The following is a 15,027-nucleotide window of genomic DNA, read 5'->3' as shown; positions in this document are numbered from 1 at the left end:
TAAAAGCATAGATTTAAATATATATATATATATATATATATATATATATATATATATATATATATATATATATATATATATATATATATATATATATATATATAGACATATATATATATATATATATATATATATATATATATATATATATATATATATATATATATATATATATATATATATATATGTATAACAACAATAATTGCAGCCGTTTCTAGTCCACTGCTGGACAAAGGTCTTAGAAATGTCTTTATCCATGTCTGAAGTTTGGCCAGGTTTTATAACCACGATAGCTACTATAGACTGGTGATTGTAAGGGACTTTAGTCTGACCGCTCACAGCAAACCGACTTGGTATGGGTGTGCCTGACTAGTACAGCTTTGCTGATTACGGTGGTAAGCAGACCACATCACCACGTTAAGGTATCTCCACTCAGAAAGGGATATATACATACACACACAAACAGACACACTCGCAAACACACACACACACACACACACCTATATATATATATATATATATATATATATATATATATATATATATATATATATATATATATATATATATATATATATATATATATATATATATATATACAGCCCCAAAAGACCTCAAACACACAAACACACATATATTCATATATACATAAAATATTCTTTCTCTCTCTCACCTCTTATGGTCTTATGATTAAGAGAAAGATAGACATCAGCTCCCCGGGTCAGTCTCCGTCACTAAAAGATAGATGTTATGATGCAGATCTTTTCTCGATCGATGATAAAATTACAATTCATAGTATGGAACTGAAGGATATATGAAAATATAAATGCTATGGAAAGCTAATAATTTCTTATCTAGGAACTGAATACTATGAACAACTGATTGAATTATGTAGATTTTGGTTTATATCTTCCTAGTAGTATTTGTGAAAGTAGATATTTGAAGTGGACGACGATTTCGAGAAGGATGTCCACAAAGGAAACCTCAAATAAATTAACAAAACACTTTTAATTATGAGTCCAATGTCACTGTTTCTTTTCTATAATGTTTGCCTGTGTCCTCTTAATGAATTTCATCTAAAAATGGCACTTTGGACGCTCATGGCAGGCTGACGTGTGTGCCCTTCTTCCTTGTTTTTCACACGATATCGTTTTTTCTTTGGTATCTTTTACCTTGGACTGGTGAGTCCATATTCCCACTTACTGATTCATATTTCACCTGCTTTGTTAAAGATTTTGCTTTAACTGAATTTACACATTAGCTACTCCTGTTACTTATGCCTTTTTTGTCTGCTACTAATTGCTGTAAAATTTGTCTTTAATGAAAAACTTATCTTTTACTAAAGGAAATATATCGTCCAAATATTTTCAATGCTTCTCCAGTAAAGTTCATGTTTCTTTTGAAGAATTTGAGGAAAAACTGGCCCAAGGGTTTTGAAGTCTTCTATGCATACTAGTCACATCCTTCACTTTCCCTTTCCCTAGCAGTGTAACCACTGTCACCGGGTAGACTTTTAGCCTAAAGCCCTATTCAGTCAGCTTATAATATTACCAAATCATTCGAATAAATACTAAACTCTCCTTTCTATGATACAGAGAATATAACACGTTTCCTAAGGACCAATAAGCAATCTGTAAGTCAATATCCAATATGGATTATCTCAATATCCTTATTTTTGCTTTGGCATTCACGGTATTCTTCCTTTTCTGACTTTTTATTGAATGCGTTATACCTAAAATTGCTGATGGAGCATCATAGATATCTAAAATAGAGCAGTTTGCTTCTTTCCTGTTTTCTATCGGTGTCCCTTGTAGTTGTGATCTTACTTTAACTTATTTTTTCTTTAATTAACTTATATCCTTATTATTTCTAGTGATTCACTCTTCTGTTTGTATTTCTTTCCGTCAAAGACATCACCTAATGCTGGGATTTTGTTTGGATTTTTTTTTTGTATTAGCTCTAACCATAAATGTTCTTTTGAATGGGATTCCATAATTCAGTTGAATTCATTGTCTCTAAAATTCGATTTCTATTTATTTTCATGTCGTCGCCAATCCAGTTTTCCAATTGCGGTTGATGCGAACCTAATTCAGCTTCTTTTCTTTGGCGGTGTTCCAATAATTTTCATCTTGTTTATGAGTGACAGCATTTTTATCAGCAAAGTCTATTTAAAAACACTAAAATATTTTTTTATTTGATAAACAAAGCTTCATATTGGTCTACTGTACTCCAATTTAAGCCATTGCTTTCATATATTGGATTAATTAACTTTAATTTAATCCCCATTTATATCTTTTCTTCTCATAAGCAATAGATGGCCTTTCTGTCATATTGCTATATTGGAGAATTGAAGAATATCGATATAGACACCATGACTATAAGCATATACTGTATAATAAATAATAAATAAAGCTGGTGTGTAATTCAAATTAGCATTGCAGCCCCTCCTGACCTTATAATCCCGAGTATCAATAGTACTTGTCATGAAGACTGCCCAACACTTTTACAGCAAAGGAATTTAAAGATTTTTAACGCTAGGCAGTGTGACACCTGGACTCGGCGTAAATTCTCCATTGAAATAGATATCATTAAAGATGACAAAACAAGATACTTAACAATAAGTATGCAAATCATAATTGATTGGTAGGAAAAGGAAAGGCCCACTTCTAAACGATAAAGACTCCAAGAAATTGTTGACACTCATGCAGGAGAACATTGTTCAAATAACGACAACGCAAGACATCAGAAGCACATATATCATCGTAGGAAACTTCTGTGGCATTTTGAATTATATATTTTAATGGCTGCATCGTTGGGAGCATTAAGCAGCGTAAAAATTTTTAACTATAATTTTTTTTTTTTCATGAAGATGGAGTATATTTTAAGCTTTGATGTTCACCCTTGTGCCCTATTGACTCGGCACTTTATAATCCATTATAGATCTCCGGTAAGGTTATGTGCACATTTATTTTGCACCAGGAGAAAGTGAATAATTATAATATCTATAAATACTTCGGGTTTTACCATAAAATTTTCTTCTCTGCCAACTGTCAAGTCCATAATAAAGACTGAAAACAAGAAAAGTATAAAAAAACCACAATGAGAACGCAAATGAAAATAAGTTTATACTTATGATAAATTCCATTGGCCACAACTCTCCCTATTGTTAGGCTCTTCATATTTTTGTAAGCGGTTAAAAAGGTGGTTTATAGTAATAAAATTTATAGTAAAGATAATCTTGTATGCAACTAGCTTCGCTTAATTGTTTTCTGTAGCCATAATGGCTGTTAAGAAGTAGGTGTTTAAGTTCAAATTATATTCATGATTTTGATAATTTTAAAGATAAACCTTTAAGCAACTTTTGAAAGCACTGAAAAATTTGAGATTGGCAGCTATTTTTGCGATCAATACTTGTGAGGTCATATAGCACTACCATTGATTCCATAATATCAACTTATCAGGTAAAATACTATTTTGAAAATAAAAAATAAAAGTGTGCTAATCTTGAGAGAAGGTTGCTAAGTGATATGCATGAATGATAATGAATTTAATCTATCTCCTCTATACCAAAGGTTTAGGCTATCTAAATTAGAATCTTTATGAAGCCCTTTGAACAAAATGCAAGTAAGTGCAGAAAGGACTCTGAGTGACAGATTTCAGTAAGAGGAAAATCGAACAGACTATATTTAGGTTCAAAGACACCATGAAATATTTCCTTTTTGTCCTCGAGATTAATTATTATTTCGCCATCGTTAGCCAAGAAGAGAGGAAAGTAAGAGCTATTACATCAATAGATGAACGATCTTGGCTTGGTTATTTCTTGTTGCGTCTCTCAGATTGTTATCGACTAACTAAATTTCCATTGCCAAATCTATGAACTCTATTTCCTTTACATTGGCTTTTGGCACAGTTAGGAGAGTTAAGGTAATAAGGATTAAGCTTTTGTATGTTATATCGGTATAGAGTTAAATGAGAGAGGAAGAGAGTAATAATTACGTTATTTAGTTAGCTACGATTTCCCCTCTTTTATTATCAATCTTGGGAATTTTCATCCTGCTTATATATACTATCTCTGATATTCTCCCATTTTCGATTAGTGAGTCAATTGCTTTCTGTAAGGATAATCTGATTCTTTCTTTCTCTTTTTCCACTTGTATTTTTGTGATCGGGCTAACTCAGGACCTAAAGTTGTCCACCCAAGGGGCGTCTATGCTAAAACAAAACCCTTTTCGAACAGTACCCTAACTATCATCTTTTAAAGAAGCAATGGATTGTGACCTCACACCAGGGTTGTGAAATCCAGTTGGGAAGGATATATCCATTTGATAAGCCTCACTAGAAATAAAAATCATATTCCATGTAAGGATGGGTAAGTCTAATATATATATATATATATATATATATATATATATATATATATATATATATATATATATATATATATATATATATATATATATATATATATATATATATATATATATATATATATATGAGAGAACTGGTCAGATGGAAAGATTTCTTATTGATTTAAAGTATATGTTGCTAGATATTTCATAATCTTCCTATTGGACATGGGAGCAATTGTTTATTATTAAATCTGCGCAGTATTATACTTAGAGCGCTTCAATGAATATATGATTTGTGATATACTGAATTTATATGTTCGTAGAAGTTAAAGTTCTAGTCAACACTAAAATCTAACATGGATAACATCTGCTTGCACGTGAAGATTTTTTATAACATGCCAGGAAGCCAGATATTAAATAAGAGGTGTGATTATAAGCACTAAGTGGACAGTAAACTTAATGACAAATACCAACTGAAAACAAACAAAATTTGAGCCATTGACATAAAATTTGGAAGATTTGCGGTGTTTTTAAGAGATGATGATTGCAACTTCCTCTCTTGCAGGCGAAAAGACGACTAGAGTTGGAGCCACAAAAAGGATCAGTAAAAGGAGTTCATTTACATAATATTTTAGAGAAGACTATAAAGAAAAAATTGCATGAGACATTTAAGAAAGGCGATTTAAAGAAAATACCAAAAGTATTTTAATAAAAAAAATAGAGTAAAAAAAAGAAATAATTGTAGATGACTTTTTTTGTCACAAGCAAAAAGGTAAATAAAAACTCATACAGATAATGTAACATTGCTTTTATTCAAGCTAATACAACATCATGTCCAGCATCATCTTAAATTTACTATTTGAAAAATAATATAACGGAATATTTTCTGTAGAGACGCCAAAACACTGCAACTACTATACATCCAAACGCTACTTTTTAAGAAAATAAAATCTAAAACGTTAGTCTCACTCGGACGTTACCTCTGGGCACTTTCTGTTTAAGTAACCTTTTATATCGTCATCTTTTCACATAACTACATATACCTTTTATTGGTGAGTCAATGGCCTCATCTTGCTTTCCCAATGTCTCTTGGATTTGGGCTTGAAAAAAAATTTCTTTTAACATGATATACCTAATGGCTTTGGTGTCTAACTCTCATACACACACACACACACACACACACACACACACACACACACACATCTACACATAGGGAATATATACCAGTCAAACTCGGCTGAATCTCTCGTCAGGCTGGAAGGAGCGGAGAGAGGAAGGGTCCCCTTTTGTTCCTTTGTTTGATGTTGGCTAGCCCCCCAAATTGGGGGAAGTGCCTGGGTATATATATATATATATATATATATATATATATATATATATATATATATATATATATATATATATATATATATATATATATATATATATAAGGTTAACTTTTCCTGCTCTAGACATTTCTGATATTTATTAGATACAGAATAAATACTAAAATAAAATCACAGTAAAATCCTATATGATATATAATTGTAAAGTCTTCTTCATTAACCTTTATATCCATGACTCGACATTTTTACATGAAAAACAGAAAGTGAAGTAACGAGAGGAGGGAGTCTTAATGCGAACGCTACAGCTACCCTAAGTCCTATGCTAATATCAACCATAAAAAATTTACTATATATATATGGCTAAAGAAAATTCCCGTTTTTTTGGAATGCTGAATACGCTAAAAGTTCTTGTCTCTAGTATGAAGCTAACTTACAATACTCTTTTTATTGCCATCACTAACGTGGTTCCGATCTAATCTCTGTTCTAAATTGTAGGTTTAATTGTTTTCCTTCGGGAGCCTTTCATAAGAATCAATGCTAAGACCACTATGTAATAGAGATCACTAGTTCAATAAAAGTGGTCTTAGATCTTTTAAAATGATTATAATGAATTACCTTCTGATCAATCAAAATATTTATGAAGTATATATCAATTAGATACCTATAGCAATAACAATGGCCCTCATCAGACATCTTATGGTGAATATGGGCCTTTGCAATTGTCTATGCTTACAAATAAACTATTATTTATGATAGCAAACTCGTGTTTTACTTTAAAAGCTACGAACACTACGATTTGAAGGTAATTTAATATCACTTCAACACTATGGCACTTTGTAAGTTAAATTTTCTCCTGGATGACTTCTACACAGAAACGAAGGTGGTAAAAATTGACAGAGTAAGAGATCCTGCAAATGTCTAGGTTCATAAAGTATTCTACATAATATACATGGAAGAATAAAGAAAATTCTTGGATGTAGAAGAAGAGATGCTGTTACCACATGACACATCAACATACACGAACGCAGACATATGGAACGACAGTCAAAGTGTACGAAAACAAGCCGAAGCAACGAAATAATCACAAAGACAGCGAAGCAGTACATGTCAGAAACCGCTTTCACCGACCCTGTTTTATGATCACATTAAAGCACACAGATCTACCGCTAACTGTTCTATTGACTACCGTGATTGGACACTTCCAAACATATTCTATGTCCTATTCATTCTCTGAAGTTGACGTCTAATCGGCCGAAGTAATCGTTAGAAGTTTCGAAGAAGTTGGGGGATTGTTCGCAGGGGATGGAGCTTCTTGGATGGTCACAGACTAACGCTTCCTGTGTAGGGAGACACAATTATCACTTATTAGAGTTTTTATTTTGGTAAAATGTTAGAAATTTGCATGCAATTGAAAGATCCGGACCAAGAAGGCATAAATGCACCTTATTATTTCTAATGATAGTCGTTTAGAATTTTATTATGATATAAAAAAGGTTTTAAACTCTAGAGGCATTTCATATTTTGTTTATAGTTTATACCATCAGTAAACATTACTATCATTTTCCTGAAAGTTGAAAAGGCAAAAATGTGTCTCTTGCAGCACATATGTATCTAAGTTCTTATTTATTGCAGTAAAAGCATGTGAAGTAACTATCAGTTTTGTAGGCAGACACGCCAAAATGAGCTTCCAAGCTCACGTAAAATTATGTTTCCAAATGTAACTTGAAGAAGGTAAGCGATTAGAATTAATTTTAACATTCTTTTCATGGGAGCTGAGCTAAAATGTTAAGCCATCAAACTGTTGTTTCCTGGTTAGGCTGCATATAGTAATTTTAATCATAAGTAAGCCAGCACTACCGCAATGACCGCACATACCGCAAAGAATTCTCCCCTTCCTGGCTTTCACCACCAAGTGATGAGCGAGACGGCTTTCACTTAAGTTGCTGTGACACAACTGATACTTTCTGTTGTATAACGAATGCGGAAGCAAATTAAGCACGGACATATGCTAGAAATTCAACCAAACCAGGCAACCATATTTCAGTCGTGAACCTCACATTAAATAACACTGGAGCGTACCTTGTACAGAGACTGGTTAGAAATTTTTAGCATCATTTTCTCTATGGAATCAAATCAGTAATGCTGGTCTACATTAAAATGCTGAAGCATTATTCAGTCCTGAAAAACCATCAACATTTCCTGATATGTCAATTTGAATTTTAGTTAACGAAAACCATGAAGATTGGCTTTTGTGTCTTAACGTAAATCCTTCATCCTCATTCACATATCCTTTGAGAGTTCAAAATAGATTTTTGTCGGAAGATTTAATAAAAAAAGAAACAGATTTAATTCAAAATTTTAAAAGCGAATCTTATGTGATAAATCCAATTTCTAACACGAAAAAGAAAAAAAAAAGAAAATCAAGATTTCTACTGTTATAGGAAAAGTTTATAAATCTACATCTTTCCTCCAAAAACCAGTCAAGGTATCTTAGTCAATATCTAAGAACGAATTAAGTAGAAAAAGCTACTCAACTTGGCCACCGCATAGCTAAGAAAGAAAAAGTAGACAAAAACCAGTTCTCCCCGATGAACTGGACCGCAGGATACATCCAATTATAGCAATACTTCACATGATATGGGATTCCAAACTAGTAGTTGAAGGTCTTAAATCTCATCTCGAATGGGCTTTTAATGTCATCAGTACTTACATTTCATTCAGATGAAATCTTTATGACCGTTTTTATAATTTCAGTGCGCTGGTGTTCATACTGTTTGATTTAGATTCTTCTTAATTTAGATGAAACTAAGTAAAAGTAAAACTCTTTGTGCTTTACCCAAAGACTCTCTGTTTCACGTCGTCAAACTGTAGACAAAGAAACACATCGCCCCTAAGAACGAATAACAATGCGGAGAGGAATTGATTATGATTATGACAGAACATCGTTAGTCATTCCTTCACGGTACACATACCTGGTTGAAGACGGTTCCCAGTCCGCAAATGAAGGAAAACATGCGGGTGCGGAGGAACCCTTCTGCGTCCATGTAAGGGTAGCAGATGTGGAATACCCTGCACCCGTTATTCAAGTCCGCATAGTAGCCGTACTTCAGCCCGTCACAGCTACCGGAAGGGATAGTAAAATGGAGAGTGAAAATGTTTTTATGATAAATAGAGAAGAGGGAGGATTTATTTGACATATTTCTATATTATCTAATCAAGTTACACAGCGCATTTTTTAAAGGAGGCTGGGCATTTGTGATTACACGTTTCAAAAACCAAGTTAGGAGTAATGGTAGTATCAGAAAATATTTTTGATTATTATTGGAAGTTCATATAGATCAACTTTCAAAAGCATAACATTGTATTTTAAATACAAAGACTGTTTGCATCAGTAACTGCTGATGGGATGTTTAAGAAAATAGTTACGTTTGAAAAATATATAAGGATCTACAGAATTACATAGAACATAATTAGTGCAGAAGAGAACCTTGTTACTGCAAGTAAATAAATAACTTCTTAAGGTTTGTTATAAGACCAAAACATAAAAATCAGTAATACCAGGTTTGATTAATAATAATAAAAAAAAGGCAAAAGAAAACCTCCACACCTGCCAGAATTAAAGTAGTAAGGGCACCTCAAGAAAAAAAGTCACGCTAAGTTATACCAGCAATAGTTTTAGAAACTTTGCAAAGAAAACTAATAAACTGAAAGACATATATGATACAGGGGAAAAATATAGCCAGGAAACCCGAATGTAAATACTATGATTCTAAAAGCAATTTTTAATACTGCTACATATAAGATGTTTAAATGGGAAAAGACAAATAGGAAGGTAAGTTCTACACCCTCTACTCGTATAAAAACAGAATCCAGACGAGAAGAATGTGCTATAAAGCTTTGCTAAAACTTAGACAAGTTAGATTTCATACATGACATAATAATTTCTTTAGATGAAGATTAGGTTGTAGTTTTTATCTTACAAAGGACACAGAAGATTGAGATGTAAATATCAGACAGATATTTGCGATGCTCTGCATGTATGGAGAGGGAAAAAAAAAATGTTCATTTCTCGGTATGGGTAGTCATATTTATTAGACTACCACATAAGCTGAACGTAGGAAGTTGAAATACTCATTATAGAAGAGAATTGCTTTTGCATGAAATTCTAATATGATTTTAAAGTTAAATCATGTTTTCAGATCTACCAACATAAAAACTACAGAACACCGTAGGGAAAAAAATCTAATTCTCATGAATAAATGCAGAGTAATGCAGTTCAGAAAATAAACCGTTTGTTAAAATCTAAAAAATAGTTAAAAAAAAAAAAAAAGACAAATCAAATAGCAAATTATAGAAATGCTACGCAATGATGTATAATTATATGTGGAAATACTTACACTACAAGCGCACCCACTGACAATTTACCCCTAACCTCTAATATATAAGTAGAGGCGACCTCCTTTTAGTCACTTATCATAAGATGAGAGGTTTGTATATATATATATATATATATATATATATATATATATATATATATATATATATATATATATATATATATATTCTGTATATATGTATGTGCATATATATGTACATTCCCGTATATATGTGCATATACTGTATGTACGTGAATATATATATATATATATATATATATATATATATAAATATATATATATATATATATATATATATATATATATATATATATATATATATATATATACCCCGTATACTGTATATGTATATATACATATATCTACGTATATACTTATATATATATATATATATATATATATATATATATATATATATATATATATATATATATATATATATATATATATATACCGTATATATTTACTATTTATGTATATATTCATATATCTATATATATGCTTATGTATTCATATATACACATCTATGATTATACATCTATTCTGTATATATATATATATATAAATATATATATATATATATATATATATATATATATATATATATATATATATGTATATATATACATATATATGTGTGTGTGTGTGTGTGTTGGATATGTGTGTATGTATGTATGTCTGTATGTATGTATGTATGTATGTATGTATTTATGTATGTATCTGTGTGCGTGTGTTGCAGTAAAAAAAGAGATAAGGACAAAGACCATCATGAACAGACTTTTTTCATGATTGTTGCAATCCCTTTGAACAAATTTCATTCACATAATAGAACGCAACACAGGAGAAAGTGAAAGGTCATTTAAAAGACTTTCTTCAATCAATAAGTCAAAGAATTCAAAAAAGGTATGAGGGTAAACACATAAAATTAATGACTTACCGGACGTAAACATGATCTTTGACTATCGCAAAATATGTTTAAAAGTATTCAAGATAAAAAACTTTTATTCTCAAAATACAATGATCAAAGAAGTGTTTGGTAATAGAAATATATATTTACAAAAGTAAAAGTAATAAATGGCTTTCTAATTGTGGGCACTACGGACTATAAGTATACACAAAGAGTAGAGAAACTTTATACTATATATATACATATATAAATATAGTATGTGTATGTATGAATATATTTATACATACATTTATGCATAATTTATATATATAAATATATATAAATAAATATGTATATATATAAATGTACATAAATATATGTATATATTTATATATATACTATATATATATATATATATATATATATATATATATATATATATATATATATATATATATACAGTATATACATATGCATATATAAATATATATATATATATATATATATATATATATATATATATATATATATATATATATATATATATATATATATATATATAGTGCTATCTTTATCCATGTCAATATGTAAAGACATATTCACACACATACACATTCATATTTATCTATCTATCTATCTATATACATACACACACACACACACACACACACACACACACACATATATATATATATATATATATATATATATATATATATATATATATATATATATATATAATAGATATATGCAAATATATGTGTATATATAGATAGATAGATATTTCTGTTAGATAAATGTAAACCCTTTTTAGTATGAAATGAAGCAGTGGAATTATGTTTTCCTCAGATTACAAAGGGAGAGAGCAATTGAATAATTCCCAACCCACTTACCTCAGAAGAATTTGTCGTGTTGTCGAAAGTCCATAAAATACCTAAATACTTAAGTGACGACACTCACTCGAGCAATTTTTGTTTTTCAGTACCTGCTATGATCTGATTATAAAAAAGAGTAAAAAAGAAGTATTAGTCAGTCCTCATCGTCTCTGTCGGGATGGAGCAACATCAGGTAAGGACCCGTTAGACAGTTTCGTCACATTGCGTCATCCCCATTCAGGTTAAGAGGCAAAACGAGAGGGAGAAGGTCTTCTTGTCTTTCGGCTGTCTCGAAATAGCTTCTTCCTTCCTCCTGCCTTCGGAGCATTCTGTGGTGCTTGTAGCTTGAGTGGTCCAGTGTCCGTCTGTCTGTCTGGTACCTTTTTTGGCAGTTTGTCTTCTCCACTCTTTTGTATAGTTCCTGCTTCATATTTTTTTCAGTTATTACCTTCTTCAAAACATGAAATAGATAAATCAAGGAATGACATGCAGTAATAAATCCGAAAAGGCATTTTCTAACATATTCGTATAACTAAGTATCATATCCTTAAAGCGTAAGACCTTTAACATGACAACTGACTAAAATGAGAAAAACATGTCCTAGGCTGAGGATGCTTTCTTCTTTTCGGTTCTCACTACGTAGCATCAGAAAAAAATATATCTGACACCAAGAAACAATTCAAACCTCAGCGCTTTGTTCACGAGGCAACAAGTATGCATAAATTTACATAAGAGAAAACTGCCATAATGAAGTGGAGTCGAGTCTCGCTATGTTTTCAACATGGACAGGCGTGAACGTTCAACTACCACTTTAGTAAACTCGATGTTTATCTACCGTCTGCCTGATTAATCGTCCTTGCGGAATTTACTCCAGCCAACAAAGATTGGGAACTTCTTTTCAAAGGAGGAATCTTTAGGATCATTAATATGGATTTAAATCCACTGTCACTCCTCTTGGTTTGAAGCTATTGTGATTTTTATGAGAATCGAGATGAAATCTTCAAGAGATTTTTTATAAATACTTATTGTAAAAAATATCTATAGCAGTGATATGCGTCATAATATTGTTAATCAGGCAAATGCAACAGGATGTATGGGTTTAAAGATTATTTATATGTATATGGAAGTCTTCGAAAATAAAGTAGCTCTCAGGTGTAATATCTTCATGAATTGTATCTGCATACACGTCACAAGTGTTACTTTCTTTTTCCTTTGCACTCATAAAACCTCAAACTTCTTCACTGGAAAGGCCATCATTAACTTTTTACTTGGTATAATAATTATTGCTCATTAGTGCGTATGCTTTATAATACATATAATTCCTACGCGAACTAACTACGCCTGTTTTTGGCTAAAATTACTACCAGATCTTTGCTCAGACAGCTTCTATAATGTCTTCAACGCCCCCAGAAGGCTAAAATTACTTCCAGTTTTTTCCTCAGAAAGCATTGTTTTATATGTTTTTCTTCTTGCCATAAATGGAATAGGTAGCTTCCTCATCTGATCTTTTCATTTGTCTTTGTCCGTCTTTAACTGACCTGAATCCTGTGACGATGGGGCCACCGTTGATGACTGTTGCGTTGGATGGGAGTTCGTAGGCGTCGGGCGATGAGTCTCCATTTGCTGTCCCCAAGAGACACAGTCCAGCCACTAAGGCCACAGCTGCTAACAAATTGGGCAAACACAGGGTAACTAGATTATTGCAACTAGATCAATGTCAAATGCTTAAATACTGTACATGATATTAAAGAAATATATTGAAATTGTGAAAACATATAGCATACTGTGGAAAAATATGTATATATTCTTATCATTAGCGTATATATAAAACACACACATATATGAGAGAGAGAGAGAGAGAGAGAGAGAGAGAGAGAGAGAGAGAGAGAGACCAATAGGATCGTATATATATATATATATATATATATATATATATTATATATATATATATATATATATATATATATACATATATATATATATATATATATATATATATATATATATATATATATATATATATATATATATATATATATATACATATATATATATACCATATTAAACAATATTTTATTGAAATGTTTACAATATAGACCTGGATTAATAGGGAAGAGAGAGAGAGAGAGAGAGAGAGAGAGAGAGAGAGAGAGAGAGAGAGAGAGAGAGAGAGAGAGAGAGAGAGAGAGAGAGAGAGAACGATATGTTCATAAGAATGTCACGACGAGAGGTCACCTAAGAGTTACGGGTCACGGAAAAGGTCACGAAAACCAGTGCCGTATCAATACTTGATCAAGACACGATACTGATAGTGAATAAGGAAATGGGTTTGGTATAAACGATAACTAGAGAAGACTCTCGGATCATGGAGTCCGAGTGGGCCTACAGAAGACATGGGCCTACACATTTCCATCAAGGGACTGATAGAAAAATCACACACTAACTAACAGGGAGAAATCGTAAGTGACGACCTTTCGGAGGAATGGAAAATAGCTTAAGAAGTTTGTTTTTTACTCTATTGATAGTTCTGGAGAGATTAAAGCTTCATTTTGTTTCACTGTATTTTTATGCCATTATTTATGATACAGAACAAACGACTTTAGTAAATTTGAAGACGGGAAGAGGAAAGCCAAGAGGGGTATTAAAATTTTGTATTTTTAATTGAAAATTGAATTAATGCTGAATATATTCAGCACATAAACGTATATATACACACAAATACACACACACATATAGATACACACACACACACACACACACACACATATATATATATATATATATATATATATATATATATATATATATATATATATATATATATCCACTTAATTCCTTCATAAGAAGTGTTGGCTTCAGCTTTTGTGGAAATTTAGATTTATAATTTTTTTTTTTTTTTTTTTTTTTTTTTTTTTTGATGAAGCTGCTGGCCCCAGAAGGTGCAGCCTACGAGTTAGCAGACCACAAGGTACATCCTTTACTGCGTATGTCAGTAGAAGCAGGGATATAATTTTATTAGGAAATGGACTCAAAGATATTTTCCCACGGTAATTTGAATTCTAGTAAGTTGATGTTCCTAACCAATGGACTGTGATAACCAAATACACGTGTATCGCTCTCTCTCTCTCTCTCTCTCTCTCTCTCTCTCTCTCTCTCTCTCTCTCTCTCTCTCTCTCTCTCTCTCTATTTATATAT

At 31.4% G+C, this 15,027-nt stretch overlaps 1 protein-coding gene across 2 annotated transcripts in view; it reads right to left on the bottom strand.

Moving 5' to 3' along the window:
- Positions 1 to 5,140: 5,140 nt before the first annotated feature.
- LOC137634674 (U-scoloptoxin(01)-Cw1a-like) overlaps positions 5,141 to 15,027 on the bottom strand; it is a 17,501-nt gene continuing 7,614 nt past the window's right edge. The window contains exons 2-4 of one of the 2 annotated variants that reach the window (XM_068367149.1): positions 13,371 to 13,497; positions 8,647 to 8,794; positions 5,141 to 7,011 (exon numbers count right to left, since the gene is read on the bottom strand). In XM_068367149.1, coding sequence (XP_068223250.1) covers positions 6,898 to 7,011; positions 8,647 to 8,794; positions 13,371 to 13,497 — 389 coding nt within the window. In that variant the 3' untranslated portion in view covers positions 5,141 to 6,897. The remainder of the gene's footprint in view (positions 7,012 to 8,646; positions 8,795 to 13,370; positions 13,498 to 15,027) is intronic. The other variant, XM_068367150.1, reaches the window with a different exon arrangement.

Source organism: Palaemon carinicauda, chromosome 45 (assembly GCF_036898095.1).
Source record: "Palaemon carinicauda isolate YSFRI2023 chromosome 45, ASM3689809v2, whole genome shotgun sequence".
In the NCBI taxonomy this organism is placed as follows: Eukaryota; Metazoa; Arthropoda; class Malacostraca; order Decapoda; family Palaemonidae; genus Palaemon; species Palaemon carinicauda.
This window is presented reverse-complemented; position numbering and strand designations above follow the sequence as displayed.